Genomic DNA, 18,952 nt, shown 5'->3' on the forward strand with positions numbered 1-18,952 from the left:
ATGGAGGCTTCAAGAAACAGATTTTACGGTAAGCAACCAAAAATCCTGTTTTTTTGCATTTAGGAATTTTTTATTTTTTTTTTTACTTTGCCCCAGGGGGGACATCACAGTAAAGTGACAGATCGCTGATCTGACACTTTGCTGTGCACTGTGTCAGATCAGCGATCTGACGTGCACATCAGGGAGGCTTCACAGCGCCTGCTCAGAGCAGGCGCTGTGAAGCCACCTCCCTGCAGGACCCGGATGCAGCCCCGCAGCCATTTTGGATCCGGCCTGCTGCAGGGAGGAGGTAAGAGACCCTCGCAGCAACGCGATCACATCACGTTGCTCCGAGGGTCTCAGGGAAGCACGCAGTGTGCCGGGGCGGTCCGTGACAGCTCCTGGCACATAGTGCCGGATATCAGCTGACACCCGGCCGCGATCCCGCCGTGGGCGCGGCTGATCACGCTGGACGTACTATTCCGTCTTTGGGAAGTAGGGCCCACCCCACATGGACGAAATAGTACGTCCAATGGCAGAAAGGGGTTAAAGACTTCCATTGAAGGAGAACTCACCACATCTCGTGGCAGCCCGTTTCATTTTTTGATCACCCACATGGCCAAAAGTTTTTCTAATATCCAAATCTGTATCTTCTCCCTTTCAGTTTAGTTCCATTGCTTCTTGTGTTTCCATGTGTAAATGAGAATGATGATCCCTCTACACTGACAGCCCTTCAGATATTTGCAAACAGCTATTAAGTCTCCTCCTAGCCTTTTTTGCAAGATAAACATTTCCAGATCCTTTAACTGTACCTCGTAGGACACATTTTGTAGTCTGCTCACCATCCTGGTAGTTCTTCTCTGAACTTGCTTCACTTTTTCAATGTCTTTTTAAAAATGTGGTGCCCAGAACTGGACACAGTATTCCAGATGAGGTCTGACCAAGGAGAGAGGTGGATAATTATTTCTCATGATTCACATGAGAAATCTCAGCTCAGGAAAATTAGCCGAGCCACCCTACAGAGGTGATGTTCTCAGGGGGTTATTTTTTTTATTGTTTTTTTCTTTTCCCTACATAGAGGCCATGACATACATATGTACACACACTAAAATAAAAAAAATTATATATATATATATATATATTTTTTTTTTTTTTCATTCATTACAGGCAGCGTAGTGGTACATAACATAGTACATGAAGCAGAAACAGGACTGTAGTGCCTAAAATGTATAAAAAAAACAGAACAATGGAAACATTCCTGCATCTGCCAGCTTTATTGTAGGTGGCGTGGAACGTTTCAGAGCACCGGAGAACACTGCGACCAAAAGTGACAGTGACTCCAGCACACGAGAATTGAAGTCACTACCCTGAGTAGGACGTAACACTGCACAGGATTAAAGATGAGCAAGTGTACTCGTTGCTCTGGGGGTCTCTGAGTATTTGTGACTGCTCGGAGATTTAGTTTTCTTCACCTCAGCTGCATGATTTGCGGCTACTAGACAGCCTGAGTACTTGTGAGGATTCCCTAGCAACCAGGCAACCCCCACATGTACTCAGCCTGGCTAGCAGCCGTAAATCATTCAGCTGCGTCAAACTAAATCACTGAGCACTAACAAATACTCGGATTACCCGAGCAACGAGTATATTCGCTCATCACTACACAGGAGAGATGGCAGGCAGAATGTGCAGGCACGGGATTCCTGGCCACACACCTGATGTCAACGGCAAGCGGGGGAGGAGGCAGTCTTCTCTTCCAGGCAGCATACGCCCCATAGCTTGGAAGAGCAAACGAAAAATAAATAAATTATAATATTTAATGAACAAGGAAGCATACAGGTATGCCTAGTTTCAGCTTTATACAACCTGTATGCCCATGTTAGCTACACACACAAATGGGGGGTGACTTATTCCAGTTAAGGCCATGTGCACAAGTTCAGTATTTTACCTCAGTATTTGTAAGCCAAAACCAGGAGTGGGTGATAAATACAGAAGTGGTGATATGTTTCTATTATACTTTTCCTCAGATTGTTCCACTCCTGGTTTTGGCTTACAAATACTGAGGTAAAATACTGACCCAAATACTGACCGCGTGACCGTGGTTTGAGTGTCTTGAATAGAGGTGTCCTGAGCTTTTTTGTACCATTGAGATGTGTCATGCTCTCCATGAACTGTAAATTAAAAAAAAAACAAAAAAAAAAACGATGCTATGGATAGATTGCTAAAAAATCAGCATGTCAGTCAGGACCTAATGCGGTCGTCAGCACAAACCTGGTGATAGATTCCTTTTTAAAGGGAATGATCCACATATTGAATGTTTTTGCTGCTGGCAGTGGTGTAATGGTGTACCTATATCCCCCTTACAGGAAAGGGTGACCCTTTTACCATTACACCGCTATACAGGAGACATTTTAGCATTTGTCTTTGCAAGTGGTAAAGAAAACATAGCCAAGAACAAGCTGCAGAAAGTGACTTTATTACGATGCAGTAGTGCGAAATCATGACAACTGTACATCTACTACAGGTTTAAAAACTTGTCATCAAAATTAACCTCCACTTACGAACATACAGAAAAATATCCAAGCATATAATTTTTTATATAAATATTAAAAAGGCTACATAACACCTTTGTATGATGCGTCTTCTAAGTTGGGCACAGGATGGACTAACAAACCTTTGAGTGCCCCAAGTCATCAGGTGGCACACTGGATGTGGATGCAAGTCCTGGCACAATGGTAAAAGCCACTATTCTCGCTGAAAAATACATTTAGGATGCAAACAGTATAAGGATTCAGCTCTACATGTGTAAACAGGAGTATCAGCATCCTTTACCATAGCAAGGCACTATTGGCACATTTTGGAAAAATATAAATGAAGCAATAATTTTTGCAAGACTTTGCTCTGAAGTTCCAAATCATAGGCTTTGCCTGCTATTGCAGCTCTCACCTGACTAGGAGGGAAAACTGCAGCAGACCCCTGTTCTAATCTCATACAACTACTTTTGTACAGTAACATCGTCATAACACTGGGAAGTGACACTGGTAATCTCGGCATCCTATAATGGCTGGAGAAAAGTGGCACAATAAATCCATGAGGTTTAGTTATTGATGACTGCCCCACAGAAGTCAATGGTCGTAACTGCATCATGTGTATCTGACGTTTGGCCAAAGAAAAATCAGAAAAAACAATCCAACAATCTGTTCTAACCCGTAACATTTAGCATTTGTAGGCAGCTTTGGAAATAGTGGATATATTTTTGCAGGAATGAAGGCGACCGGCCACAGAAGCCCTTTATCAAAATGTCCACAGTAGGCAATGATCGCTTTCCTGTGGGCTTCAAAGATGTCACATTGGAAGTGATCTCACGATTTCAGAAAGCTGCATTCAGAAAAACAGTTCAAGTAACACGAAGGATTTATTGTGTTCAGGTTTAGCCATTTACAAAAAATATTTTTTGGCTGAAGCCCTTCTACAAATGACCGAACTGGACATTTATTACTTATTTGTTAACCCCGTACCCATGTGCAGCAGAATTAAATCTCTAAATTTAATCAGAAAGGAAAAAAAATAAAAATAATCACCCAAAATTGACCATTACCGAAATATCAACTTAGAGCCTGAAAGGGTGAAGTAGTTGGCACTAAACTTTCCTAATAGACATGTGTTGTCCCCTCTGGTCTAGGTTGGCCTTTTCATGGAAATCATGGGCTCCACATGGTAGAAGATAGCAATGAAAAAAACAAACAAAACATTTGTTGGAGATTGGGTGCTGCTGTATTTAAACCTTTACGCACTCATTATTCGATGTGGTTTTCCAGTTCCCACAGATCATAAAGGCAGGATAGATCTTGGCTACCTGATCTTACGGGCTATTTGTTCATTTTTCTGATAACATTTAGGGTGTTGTCTGGGCCATATATAAAATATGTCCTAATGTGTTTTATGACCGGTGCTGTCTTCAGGAGATATCCTTTTAATCATGTGGGGGACTAAAACGGTCAGAAAAATGGAGCTCAAACCACTATATAGGCATGTTAAACGAATCTGTATGTAATGAAAAGCTATGTATTTCATAGTAGTGTTTGCATTTTGCCATTTTTAAGCACTCTGCTTGCTGTTAATTTTTAGATCCAAAAGCTCATAACCAGTGATGAGTGAATATACTCGTTACTCGAGATTTCCTGAGCGTCCTCGGGTGTCCTCCAAGTGTTTGTAAGTACTCGGAGATTTAGTTTTTATTGCCGCAGCTGAATGATTTACATCTGTTAGCCAGCAGAAGTACATGTGGGGATTCAATAGCAACCAGGCAACCCCCACATGTACTTATGCTGGCAACAGATGTAAATCATTCAGCTGTGGCAAGAAAAACTAAATTTCCAAGCATAAAAAAAAAAAAATACTAGGAGGACCCCCGAGCATGCTCGGGAAATCTCGAGTAACGAGCATATTCGCTCATGACTACTCAAAACCCATCTTGATCAAGCCCTGCTCATACAGGTGCAGGCCTGGTCAGTGTATTAGACTGGTAAACCCCTTTAAATCTCTTAATGGACATCAAATGACCCACTTTGTCCCAAACATTCCCTGCACTTCACCCAATCTCAGATAAACAGGTAAAAAGATGACTACAATACAATAGAGATTAAAAAAAAACAAAAAAACACAACTTCACCCATCATTAAATCAGCGGAGAGCTACTATTCTGGCTGACGCCTGATGTAGCAATAAGGCACTAGGGATCAATAAGAATGGCACACAACATGCAAGAACATTGGATTTCTCCCTGAAGTTTCAAATGGTTTAAGGGAAAGGTGGCAGGTTTACATTGGCGTAGTCTGCATAGGAGCAGAACACTATAAAGCGTGTAGTCACTCAGCAGGTATAACACCGCTAGTAGTGGACATTGGGAATATGCATCGCCGCAGACTATAGCATTACCTAACCCATATTTCATCAGCTACTGGTACAGCAGCATCATTCAACAGGTCATCAGTAACTACTCTGCGTATACTTGGGACAAGCCACCGATCCAATTGTCGTGGTATAGCCAAAGCACGAGAGCAAGACGAGTGAGGAGGCCGCTTAGATCAGGAAAAGGCACTTCTAAGGATCAGGACAGGACATGCTGCACCCTGTGAGGCTCCAGGTTACTGATAGTCAGGCATATTGGGAACTCTAGGGTTACAACAGTTTGAGCCCCTCATACAGAACAAGGTAAATACAAAGCCATCCCTGAAGTTGTGACAGGTTGGGGAGCTTTACAAGGAGCGGTAAGTTCTCCCGACATGGCAGTTTAGAATATACTTCAGTTCCCCATGAAATGACAATTCGGAAGAGTATGTATTACACCTCTGCATTGTGCTGTTCCACGGTTATTCCTCCTGGAAATAGAATACAATTTCCTCTGTTGATATGGCATGCACCTGCACACAATGTGTGAATAGTGCAGACAGTATCAACACCTGTTCTTCGCGAAAGTAATGGTATCACCAATTAATAAGGATAAATATAGGAAACACCACAATGCAGAGCTCTAAGTGAAGTTCCTACGGGTTTCATGAGGAATACAAGTATGCATCAAGACAGACCAGGCAGGAGAGCCACCGGGTCCTTTCTAGACTGGAATCAGATGCAGACTTTTTTTGGAACCAGAGCCAGAAGTACAAATCCCACTTTGATATTTTTCTTTTCTGGCTCTAAAGAACTCCAAGAAAACTTTATTAAGGCTCTTTTTAGATTTCATATTACAGGTTAAATACTTGACTCCAGGTGATTATTGACTGAAGAGAAAACTAAAAAAAAAAAAAAAAAAAAAACTCATGGACTCCAAAGCATTAAAGAAAACCAATACGTACAATCAAAGGATGACAAGTGGTCGACCTTAAGTTGTGTTGAGATCTTGCAAATGTGCAGAATGTCCCCAATAATATCTAAATTAAAGGAGTTGTCCACTACTTGGACAACTTCATACCCTACGCTTGGCACCGATAAAACAAAGCCTATACTCCCCTCCCACGCCGGCGTCGTTCCCAGTTTCGGCACTCTCGGTCTCTCGCGTGGGCGTTGTGACATGTGAATCCGGCGGTCAATCAGCACTGGAATCACTGTCCCCGCCTTTGGTTGACTTGAATATGAAGAGGTAGTCCGACCAGCTGCAGCCCAGACTTCCTGGTCATTATAACAGGTGGCGACAGTGACGTCAGCATTGATTGGGCGCCAGGGTCACGTATCACAACAACTGCATGAGAACCAAGGGAGCGCAAATGCCAACACACACTGCAGGAATGGTGCCGGCACAGGAGGAGAGTAGCTTTTTTATGTCATTGGGGGGTGGGGTTCAAACATTTAGATCAATAAGCGTTTGTCCAAGTATTGGACAACCCCTTTAAGGAGTGTACGGTATAACAGTAAAGGCACTTAACTCTGAACAAGAAGGAGGTTAAAAAAAAAAAAAAAAACAAGAACAAAGATCTAAGCTAATAAAAGACTTGGATTTCAGAATATAAACTCTTGGTTACAGCAGATTGGATGTGGTGAACTGCAGCGTCACGTGAGCCAGCTTCAGCCGACATCTGCCAGTGTCAGGACATCAGGACACGCTCCACACTGCAAGGAATCAGGGACAAGCATTAGCCCAGTCATCACACATACAGATGCAGCAGAGGAATAGGACTGTTCACTAACTCTTGGGTCCTCTGAACATATTCCCAGAGGCATGAGAATGAAACCGGAGGGGAGCAGTGGACGTACAATACTAATACATGGTGAGAACCTCGGATCACCAAACATGTCCAATCCAGAACCTGCAGCCATTAGAGGAAACCAGCTTTAACCCCTTACTGAACTGGACATATTTTTTCAAATTTGATGTCACTTTATGTGGCAATAACTCTGCAATGTTTCAACATATCCCAGTGAATTCATTTGTTTGTGACACATTTTATGATAATGGTAAATTTAGGTCAATATATTTTTAAATGACTAAACACGAAACAGAAGTTGGACAAACATTTCTAAACAATAGCAACTGTCAAACTGTCTAGTATCCCTTTAATTCCAGATACCATACAAAATGGTTTACATTTACCCCATGTCCACAATACATCAGCGCCATCTGTAAAATGTTCTTTTATTTTGTTAACAGCAATTTTTCAAGGAATTTTTTTTATTTATTTTTTTAAACTTGTTTTTAGGGATCAGATTCAGTTTTGAAGCAACTTTGAAGGCACCTCTATTTTGGTAAACCCCCAAATTGATCCCATTTTAAAAACGGCACCCCTCAAATTCAAAGCTGCTGTCAGGTATTTTATTAACCCTTCAGGTGCTTTTCAGGAATCAATGTAAAGTGGCACAACAGGAATGAAAAATGTTATTTTCACCACCTAAAAGTTGCTAACTTCTGAACAGCTCACTAAAGCAGACAGCCTCTTAGGCCATTATTTGGCCGTGAATTGACATGGCAGCTATCAGGACCACACAATTCTAATCTAAGGATGCCGATTGTTAACAGAGTGGGGGTCTCCCTCTTTAATCCCCATCTAGAATCTGTATTTACTATTGACAATGGCCTCTAAGAGGTTGGTGCCAACACCGATGGTAAGTGATGCAGCAGGGTGTCCGCCATAGTGTACAATTGCTCCATTTTCATTCGTCGGGAGAGGCTATTCACTTATCTCCCAGGTCAATTTACGTCGTATTGGAGGTTACAAAAGGGATAATCTAAAATTCAAGACAGTGAGAGGTACTTACCAATGATAATTATGATGATGATCACAATTACTGCAATTAATATTGCCCACATCTGTAGAGAGAAGCAATTATGGTGGATCAGTCATCGGCTTCTTAACACATGAACCATGCCATCCTGACTGTAGGACCACCCTCCCTACCAAACAGAAGATTTACTGCGTGCAGTGACGCTTTCCACCAAGAACTGGTGGGATATAGTTTGCTGCATCCCCCCTCTACTATTGTACGGTGTACAATTCACAGCCACTGCCGACTATAGAGGCTGTACATGGCCTGGAGAAGACATCGTCACCTTGCAGTTCTTCCACCAGTACTTCCTCTTCAGTTTGCCTGCACTGGTTTCGAACTGTGAAGCTCCAGCCTGCAGAGCATCTGCGCGATCGTCCAGGTCGGAAAGTTTCTGGTCTCTCTCCAGGACTTTGTCTACATTGACTCTCATTATGTCAACCACCTAAAGGTTTCAAAGAAAACAAACAGATTGAAAAGGAATGATATTTAGAAGAACGCAAAAACATGGAGTGTACAGAATAGAGCTAGAAAAAGGCCACATACAGGCTTGAGCTGGCCATAAAAGTGACAGCTGTCACCAAATACTCATGAACAACTAATTTGCAGATCTTCCCATACATTTGAACTTTTGGGTCGGCATAGTTGGATCCCCCACAAATCGGAAATTATTGGCCTATGCCAAGTGTAGGCTATTAATGAGAGGTCAGAAGAAATTACATAAAGGCCAGTAGCAGACCAAAGATCTGTTCAAAAAATTTTGTTAATTAGCCACGCATTAAAAAACAAAACACAAATACGGTACATAAAAAATATGGATTGGGGGGTGGGACGACGGGCTGTAAGATTTTGTATTTTTTTACATATGGTTGTGGTGCTCCCTTCCGTGTGGACTTGATCTTTCTCTATGGGTTTAGTTGCCATGTTTACAAGTCAACGGTGAGCCCCAACAGATATATTCAGCGGTGCCCTCCGCCCTCACGAATTTATATGACGAGCTGTAATGTATTACATACAAATAGTTGCAAACAATAAGTAGTAGGTATACAGGCCAGGAAGAAATGTATTGAATATAAAAGGACAATACACAATTAGGATTTTTCATTCATCCGATGAATGGTATAAGTTGAATGGAGCAGGACAGATATGACCTTGGTCAGCTGCGACATCATTTGAAGTGTGATATCTTTTAAGTGTAACATCAGAAATATACCAGAAATAGTCCAGAAATCGGTCAGAAGGTAAGAATAAACACTATATTCTAATTTTACTAGCCTTTCTTTTCTTCCCCTGCTCTTTAACCATGCTCACATTTGCCCTCACAGTTATTGCTCCACTAATCCTCACTCCTTCGCTAGCCTGAAACACCTACACCCTCAAACCAAATAACCATCACCTCGCTTCATCTCCAGACCTGCTCAACCTCAGACCTCTCCTACTAAAATATTATATAAGCCGATCACTCCTTCACCCACTTGCTTTCCCTTTCTCTGCTCCTTATTACGGCTGGCGACATACCCCCCAATCCTGTATACATCCCACTAATCCTCACCCCTATCCTTCACAAACTAAGAGAAACTGCCACAATCCCTCACACTTAAAATCTGTGTCACTGACCCCCACCCCCCTGCTTCCTCTCTTTGGGGCACTTTGGAATGCCAGCTCGGTCTGCAACAAGCTCCACGTGATCCACAATCTACTTTTCGCAACCTTTCCTTCCTGGCCTTCACTGAGACCTGGTTGACGCCCGATGACATTGCCTCCCCTGCTGCACTGAGTTACGGTGGCCTCCAATTTACCCATACTCCTCACTCTGGCAACAGACATGGCGGAGGAGTGGGTTTCTTTCTTTCTAAAAACTGCTCCTTCAACCCTATCCAACCCCCACCCTCCCTTATCCTCCCTTCTTTCGAGGTTCACTCTGTCCACATCTACTCCCCCCTCTAATCTTCAAATGGCCGTCATATACCGACCACCGGGCTCAGCCACTGCCTTCATTGACCAATTCTCCATCTGGCTTCTTCAATTTCTCTCTGCTGACATCCCCACCATCATCATGGGTGACTAATATCCCTACAGACACCCACCAACCAGCAGCCTCCAAACTCCTGTCCCTTACTTCATCCTTTGGACTTACTCAGTGGTCCTCCACAGCCACCCACACAGACGGACATACACTAGACCTCATCTTCACCCGCCTCTATTCCATATCTAATCTCACCACCTCTCCCTTCCCCCTATCTGACCACCATCTAATCCTTGTCCTCTTCACACACCCCCGTCCATTGACTACCACATCCTCACAGAAACCTTGTACACCTAGACATTTACAGACTCTCCCACCTCTGTCCTCCATATCTTCACTCCACGACAGACCGCGCCACCGCTTTCTATAACGCCACCCTCACATCAGCCATAGACTTAGTCGCCCCTCATGCATGGCAAAGCGCGAGGAATCAATAGGCAACCCTGGCACAACAATCTCACCAAAAAACTTCGACAAGCATCCAGGGTCGTGGAGCGGCATTGGAAGAAAAAAAAAAAAAAAACCTGCCAGATGACTTCACCGCTTTCAAACAAGCTACACTTGCCTTCAAATTAGCCCTCACCTCTGCTAAAAAGACCTAGTTCATACACTTTGTATCTTCATTATCCTACAATCCAAAACAACTGTTCAGCACATTTAACTCTCCTCTGCCCACCACTGCCACCTCCAACTCCCCTCTTCTCTTCCAAGGACTTTGCCACCTACTTAAAAAAAAAAAAAAAAAAAAAAAAAAAAAAAAAGATCAACCAAACAGGGCAAACCTTTACTGTTCCACCACCCCAACCACTCCATATACCAGACATCTGCCCTTCCCTAATAACCTCCCTCTCCAACATTACTGAAAGAGCTCACCACCTGTGCACTTGACCCCATCCCTTCCCACCTGCTCCCCAACCTCACTAACATGCTCATTCCAGCCCTAACCCATCTCTTCAACCTATCGCTATCTTCTGGTACCTTCCTTCAAACATGCCACCATCACACCCATCCTAAAAAAACAAATCTTGACCCAACTGCTATGCCCAGCTATCGCCCCATATCACTGCTCCCATTTGCTTCAAAACTCCTTGAGCAGCATGTCCATGGTCAACTTTCCTCCCACCTCTCATCTAACTCTCTCCTTGACAACCTCCAATCTGGCTTCCACCCCCACCACTCCTCCGAAACTGCCCTGACCAAAATTACTAATTTCTTACAAGCTAAAGCCAACAGACTGTTCTCCATCCTCCTTCTCGACCTGTCCCCTGCCTTCGACAGTCGACCACTGCCTACTGCTACAGATTTTCTTCCATTGGCATAAAAAACTTTGCCCTGTCCTGGATGTCTCATACCTTTCCGACCGCACATTTAGCGTTTCCCACTCTCAAACCACCTCCTCATCCCGTCCCCTCTCTGTTGGTGTCTCCTCAAGATTCTGTCCTGGGGCCACTACTTTTTTCCATCTATACCCTTGGCCTAGGACAACTCAAAGTCCCATGGCTTCCAGTACCACCTGTATGCGGATGACACTCAGATCTACCTCTCTGGCCCAGAAGTCACCTCTCTGCTGTCAAGAATCCTGGAGTGTCCATCAGCCATATACTCCTTCAACTCTCTCTTCCTAAAACTAAACGGCATCACGCTCTCTCCCACACCTGAAATCAGCTGCCTCTGAGTAACTCAACTCTGCCCTGTCCTTCAAACCGCACGTCCAAACTCTTGCCACCTCCTGTCGCCTCCAACTCAAATATATTGCCAGAATCCATCCCTTCCTCAGCCCTCAATCTACTAAAACTCTTTTGCATGCCCTCATCATCTCCCACCTCGATTACTGCAACACCCTCCTCTGTGGCCTCCCCACTAACTTTCTTGCACCACTCCAGTCTGTCCTCAACTCTGCTGCCCGGCTAATAATAATCTTTATTTTCCACCTCGCTCCTCCCGTTTCTCCCCTCTTCAAATCCCTCCACTGGCTCCCAATTCCCCAACCAATCCAGTTCAAACTATACTAACATTGATCTACAAAGCCATCCACAACTTGTCCCCTCCCTATATCTCTGAACTAATCTCCCAATATCTTCCCTCATGTAAACTTCGATCCTCCCAAGACATCCTACTCTCCTCCACACTTATTCGTTTGTCGTCACACAACCGCTTCCAAGATTTCTCCAGAATATCCCCCATCCTCTGGAATTCCACACCTCAACACGTCCAACTATCCACCACCCTCGGATCCTTCAGATGGAACCTGAAAACCGATCTCTTCAGGACCGCCTACAGACCGCAATAACCATTCTGCCGCCTCGCCAACCACCCGAGCTGCCGCCTCACCATCACCAGAGCTGCTGCACCCCCAGCCTTCTGTTTCTTCCCCATTATCCCGTAGAATGTAAGTCCGCAAGGACAGGGTCCTCTCCCCTCTGTACCAGTCTGTCACTAAGTTTGTTTACTGTAAAAGATATCCATAATTCAGTATCTAACCCCTTTCATATGTACAGCACCATGGATTTATGGTGCTATAAAAATAAATAATCCCCATGTGGAGCCACAAAATTGATGTCATGCACTAGAACCAGAAGAAAAGAAAATACAAACTAAACATGTCTTGATGGCCTACTTGTGTCAAGGGTTTCATTCTGTTGAAAAAAAAAAAAAATTCTGCAAATCTCATTTTGAAAATTCTGAATGGGAAAATACACCATTCAAACATCTCCGACCTCCACATCGATGTGATCAGCTGAAGCGCAGCTTGAGGAATTGGTAACAAGAAAGGAAGGAGAGTAATTTGGAGCTGCGGGATGCAAGTTTATTTCCACAGAAGGGGCTTGAGTGGACACGTAGCAAGCCATTGACATTTTTTTTTTCCACTAATACAAAAGACAGCCAAAAATAGATGTTTGCCGGAAACCAGTTCTTTGCATGAATTATCTGACGAGCCTTTGCTTTGAATGATGCGTGACAAAGCGTTAGTTCAGATGTAGGTCTGTGAACACCGCCGCGGAGATACAGTGTCACGAAGCCACTACCCTCTTCATAGCACAAACAACCGACTAAAATAATAGGGATCTAAAGTCTACATCAGGAAAATTAACCCTTCTGTGTCAGCCTCACCACTTTAGAGTAAATTGGATAGGATGACGATATTGGACAGGTTACAAAAGGAGAAAAAAAAATAAATAAATAAAAAAAAAAAAAAAAGAGACCGGTGTCCTGCAGCTTGTACACGTGACCGCTCTACATGGCAGGAGAGGGGGCAACGTATTGGTTAGCAGATAACGGGCTGCTCACCTCATTGACCTGAGCCTGCGTCTGCTGGAGGCGTCTGTTACTGCTCGCAGCATCGCCGGGCGCTGCAGAGGACGACCTGAAAGAACCAGAGGAAGGATTAGAAAGGCAATTGTTTAGGAATAGGTCTCAAATCAATGTTATTCCAGCAATGATAAGACATCTCATTATATCTGCACAGAAATAAAAGCCCAATTTGGGTCTGTTCCCACAGTCCGTGTTTGTTCAGGCTTTCACGCAGCCCAATTTCTACAAGAATCCCACTCCTCAGCTCACTTGTTTTTTGTCTCTTTGGTATGCTAGATAGATATGGGGTACATTGAACAATATGGGGTAGATGGATAGATATCCGTGAGATATAATTTGTGCCATGTATAGGTTAAAGTACATTAAACTAATAATTTAAAAAGAGGACATGGGCCTCCCAATTTTTTTGATAACCAGCAAAGGTAAAGCAGACAGCTGTGGGCTTATATTATCTGGCTGGAAAGGTCCCTGGTTATTGGGCTCTTCAAAGCCCAAAGCCACCCCAGAATTGGTGCATCACATGTTGAGGTAGATGGCTCCACCGCAGCCACCTCAACACGCATCGCAAGCCCCTAACGGGATTCTTGCACCATTTGTGCACAATTTCTCTTCATGACCTTCCATATGAGCAAGGTTTGAAAAAGACCCAAGATGGGGTAGAAACCGGTTTTTACGTACCGGTAATAGGATTTTACAGAGTCCACGACAGCACCCATACGAGAGAGGGGATCCGCCCACCATCTGGACAGGAACCTACAGGATTTAAAGGGGCGGTCCCCCTCACCACTCCAGTTTGTGTTTCAGAGTATAAGGGACACCGCCATTGAGTTAGTACACAATCATAAATACTTAAACATTACTAAATACCATCACCCTCTAGAGTGACAATTAAAAGCACACCTTCCAATAGAGTGCAGGAAACCAGTGATTAACTACGGGGGGGAATGTGCGGGTGCTGTCGTGGACTCTGTAAAATCCTATTACCGGTACGTAAAAACCGGTTTTCCTATCGCCACGACAGCACCCATACGAGAGACTTTAAAAGACCAATCACCTGGGAGGGACTACAGCACTAAGTACTGAACGGCCAAAGTCTAAATTGGCCTTACATGATAGATCAAGACGGTAATGATTATAAAAGGTGGAAGGAGATGACCATGTTGCCGCCTTACATATCACGTCTATGGAGACGTCCGTTCTCTCCGCCCAGGATGAGGCCATGGCTCGGGTGGAGTGGGCCTTGATGCCTTCTGGTGGAATTTGACCTTTGGCAGTATAGGCAAGGCATATCGCATCTCTGATCCATCTGGCAATAGAGCCCTTTGTTACACTCGCCCCCTTCCTTGGATTCTGAAAGGAAACAAACAGAGCCCTACTCTGCCTCCAAGGTTCTGTTTTGTGCAGGTATTGTAATACTGCTCTTCTAACGTCTAGCATATGACATTTCTGCTCCTCTGCTGAAACTGGATTATCACAAAATGATGGTAAATATATTTCTTGACTTCTATGGAATTTAGAAGCTACCTTTGGCAGATATGCTGGATCCGGTTTTAAAACTAACCTATCCTGAAAGACCATTAGATAAGGAGGGTCTACCGACAACGCTTGCATATCACTCACTCTTCTAGCAGAAGTCAAGGCCACTAGCAGAGCCGTCTTTAAAGTTAAATTTTTAATGGAGACAGAATCTAATGGCTCAAAGGGGGGTTCTGTTAAAGCATCCAAAACCAAATTTAGATCCCATGGCGGTAATCTAACAATATGTACAGGGTTACTACGTTCCATAGCTCTCATGAATCTAGATACCCATCTATTTCCTGCCACATTGCTATTGTATAATGCCCCCAGGGCAGATACCTGAACTCTAAGGGTATTTACCGCCAAACCCAATTCTCGGCCTTTCTGCAAGAATTCCAGAATAGCCGGAATTGGAATTTTATCCGTAAAGGGCTGTTGATAAAAGGCAAGGAATTTTTTCCCGATTTTACAGTAAATTTTAGTAGTGACTTCTTTCCGGCTACTTAAAAGGGTAGATATTAAAGCGTCAGAAAAACCCCTCCTTTTTAATAATTCCCTCTCAAATTCCATGCCGTCAAATGCAGAGATTCCACATTCGGATAACGAAATGGACCCTGAGAAAGGAGTTCCGGACTCACCGGCAACACCCAGGGGTCGGTCACGGACATTGCCCTGAGTAAGGAGAACCATGCCCTTCTGGGCCAGAAGGGGGCAATTAGGATTACTCTCGCCCCCTCCTTCCTGATCTTCCTGAGAACTAGAGGGATCAGACAGTGGGGGAAATGCGTAGGCTAGAGGGAAATCCCAATGAATCTGAAGGGAGTCTACTACAGAAGGTTTGTCCGCTACCCGAAGGGATGCAAACTTCTTGGTTTGTCTGTTTTCCCTCGTAGCAAACAGATCTATAACAGGTAACCCCCAGAGACCCACTATCTGTTTGAAAACTAGCCGATTTAGGACCCACTCTCCCTGACGCAGAGAATGACGGCTGAGGTAATCTGCCTCTATGTTGTGTTCTCCTCGTATGTGAACCGCTGAAAGAGAATGAAAATGAGCTTCGGCTATGCTGAATATGTCTGCGGTGGTGATCATCAGAGACTTTGACCTCGTTCCTCCCTGATGGTTGAGATATGCGACCACTGTCGTGTTGTCCGACTGAACTCTTACATGCGAGCCCCGCAGGAACGGTAGCCATCTGAGCAGGGTATTTTTTACTGCCATAAGCTCCTTCCAATTTGAGGATCTTTGGGCCTCTAAGCGAGACCATTGTCCTTGAGCCCAAACCTCTCCTATGTGAGCTCCCCATCCTATTGGACTGGCATCGGTTGTGACCGTGTTGTCTGGAACTATTTCCCAATGTACCCCTTTTGCCAGATGTTCCATATTTAGCCACCATTCTAGACTTTTTAGAGTGGTGGTAGATAGCTTGAGTCTTCCGCTTAAGTGACCTTGAAGACTCCTCTCTGTATCCAGGACCTGGGCTTGCAATATCCGAGTGTGGAATTGAGCCCACTGAACAGCCGGTATGCATGATGTTAACGATCCCAATAGGGACATTGCGTCTCTTAAGGTCAGATCCGGTTTCTTTATCACAGCCCTGACTTTGTGTATAATCTTCTGCTTCTTTTCCTCTGGAAGAAAACACAGCTGATGTTCTGAATTTAGCAAAATACCCAGGAAAATCTGATTTGTTGATGGGTTTAGTTTTGACTTCTCTAAGTTGACCAGCCAACCTAGGTCCTGTAGGGAAGATATTATACAGTTTAGGCGATCTTTACACTGAACAAACGAATTACCCACTACTAGGAAGTCATCCAAGTAGGGTATAACTAATGTATCCTGTTCTCTGATATGAGCCATTACTTCCGCAATGACTTTAGTAAACACTCTTGGCGCCATAGATAATCCAAATGGCATTGCCGTAAACTGAAAGTGCCTGACCTGATTGTTTAAGCACACCGCCATTCTGAGGAACCGTTGGTGATCTTCGTGAATGGGCAGATGGTAGTACGCATCTTTTAGATCCAGGACTGTCATAACACCTGGGAAAAAGAAGTTTAGTCGCTGATTTAATTGATTCCATCTTAAAAGCATGGTATTGTAGGAATTTGTTCAGTTTCCGTAAATTTATGATGGTTCGAAAGGAACCATCAGGTTTGGAGATTAAAAATAAAGGGGAATAGAATCCTTCCCCCTCCTGCTCTTTTGGAACCTCTACAATAACTTCTTTCTGTCTCAGTGTCTGAATCTCTTTTTCCAGGGCCTTCTGTTGGTCTAAGGAACCAGGGGCAGTCAATATATAATAATTTGAAGGTTTTTCCCGGAACTCTAATCTCAATCCTGACCTAATTATACCCAGGATGCAATTACTGGAAGTTATCCTGGCCCACTGAGTATAGAAATGTTTTAGTCTGCCCCCTACAGGAAGATTTGAATTAACGATAGTTTCGCCTACGTCTTGAGGAAGATGATGTATTGAAGTCTGAACTTCTCTTCTTCGGCTCTGGCGCCTCCCAATTTCGGGCTGAGTAGGGTCTCCGGTACGGGAAGCGTCTCTTGAAGGTATTCCTAAAGGTGGGATTGAACACTTTAGGAAAACCTCTATTCCTATCCTCAGCCTTAGCTAGGATGTCATCTAGCACCGGGCCAAATAAGTACTCACCCCTGCATGGAATGGTACATAGTTTAGCTCTAGCCTGTGCGTCTCCTTTCCAGGTTTTAAGCCATAAAGCCCGCCGGGCAGCATTTGAAAGTCCTGCTGATCTGGCCGCCAGTTTCAAGGAATCCACCGAGGCATCCGCCAAATACGCCACACCATCCCGAATCTGGGACAGTGAATCCAGCAACTTATCACGAGGTATTTTAGTTTTAAGCTGCTCCTCCAGCTGGGCTACCCAGACCATAACTGATCTGGCTGTGCAGGTACCTGCGATTGCTGGTTTAAAAGCACCTGACGATGCTTCCCAAACTTTTTTAAGAAACATGTCTGCTTTCCTATCCGAAGGGTCTTTCAGAAGACCTACATCCTCCAGTGGTAAGGTGCCTGATTTAGATGTGGAGGCCACAGCCGCATCCACTTTAGGTATTTTCACCCACTCTGCTAGGACTTTATCATCAAAAGGGTACCTTCTCTTTGCTGATGATGGTAGGAAACCCTTATCCTGTTTGTCCCACTCACGCTTAATAAGGTCCTTCACAGTATCTACCACAGGAAACGATTTACGGCTTCTCTGGCACAACCCTGCAAACATTAAGTCCTGGGTTGACCTTGGCTCCTTGTTCTCTACAACCCCCATGGTTGTGCGAACTGCCTTAACCAGTACGTCCATTCCATCTACTGAAAAACAAGGTCTCCCTTCTTCGTCCGAAGAGGACGGTGATGATGAACGTGAGCATTCACCTTCCTGCAACAACGGACTGGATCCTGGTGATACTTCCCTGGATCTCTCATGCCGACTGCTTCTAAGGGAACAATCAATTTCCTCCCTTATAACTGCTCTGAGATCTGATGCACGAAGGGGAGCCTCTTCTTCTAAGGCTTGCGCTGGTCAGGCACCTCCACCTGAAGGTGCTCTGTGTCCGCAACCGAGGACATTTCTTTGCCGCACGTTGCTCTGCAGCCTCTGCCGCTTAATACCAGCAGCCGCGCCTCCTCCCCCAGCCTCCCCCGGAAGTCCTACCTTCCACTTCCGGGTCATCGGTATGAAGGGACGCTGAGCCAGCCGCGCTCACGCGACCCAGGGCGGCACTGCCCGACCCCTGGGATCGCATCCGTACGGCCAGACGAGGAGGGGTCTGAAAAAGAACACCCCCGACGCTGCTTCCAGAGTCCCCGATTCTGCCGTTCTCAAGGATACCGCGCAGAGGCCTGGTGGACCTGGGTAAGAGACATCCTGCAGGGTCCTACCATCCGGACAGGAACCCAAACTGGAGTGGTGAGGGGGACCGCCCCTTTAAATCCTGTAGGTTCCTGTCCAGATGGTGGGCGGATCACCTCTCTCGTATGGGTGCTGTCGTGGCGATAGGAAAAGGTTACCTTTGCCTTTCTGATTTGACCTGACTGCGGGAAATTTATTTTTTTTGCGATTGAAATATATCTCTCTTTACTAAAGATATGATTTTTTGAGTGCGGCTATCTTCGTGATAAAAAAAAAAAAAAAAAAAAAAAGAAGACAGAATGGGGATGTCCGATAGACACCTCCATTACTGACCACAGGGTTTGATGCAAGCTGTAATTTTTGATCATTTATCCAGATTGTCACTGCAACAGGATAAATCGAGAAGAGGCAGATAAAAGCACCAGAATTGGCAGATATAAGGTATTGTGCCCATTCGGGGGCAGTTGCGGGCTTGTATTTTTAGGCT

General features: G+C 44.5%; 1 protein-coding gene across 1 annotated transcript in view; it reads right to left on the reverse strand.

Annotated features, from left to right (window-relative positions):
- Positions 1–2,431: 2,431 nt before the first annotated feature.
- The window catches only part of VAMP3 (vesicle associated membrane protein 3), a 36,656-nt gene continuing 20,135 nt past the window's right edge, over positions 2,432–18,952 (reverse strand). The window contains exons 2-5 of the mRNA XM_069741593.1: positions 13,046–13,121; positions 8,018–8,176; positions 7,726–7,777; positions 2,432–6,582 (exon numbers count right to left, since the gene is read on the reverse strand). Of these exons, the coding sequence (XP_069597694.1) occupies positions 6,566–6,582; positions 7,726–7,777; positions 8,018–8,176; positions 13,046–13,121 (304 nt within the window). The 3' untranslated portion in view covers positions 2,432–6,565. The remainder of the gene's footprint in view (positions 6,583–7,725; positions 7,778–8,017; positions 8,177–13,045; positions 13,122–18,952) is intronic.

The sequence above is a fragment of the Ranitomeya imitator genome, chromosome 10 (assembly GCF_032444005.1).
Source record: "Ranitomeya imitator isolate aRanImi1 chromosome 10, aRanImi1.pri, whole genome shotgun sequence".
NCBI lineage: Eukaryota > Metazoa > Chordata > Amphibia > Anura > Dendrobatidae > Ranitomeya > Ranitomeya imitator.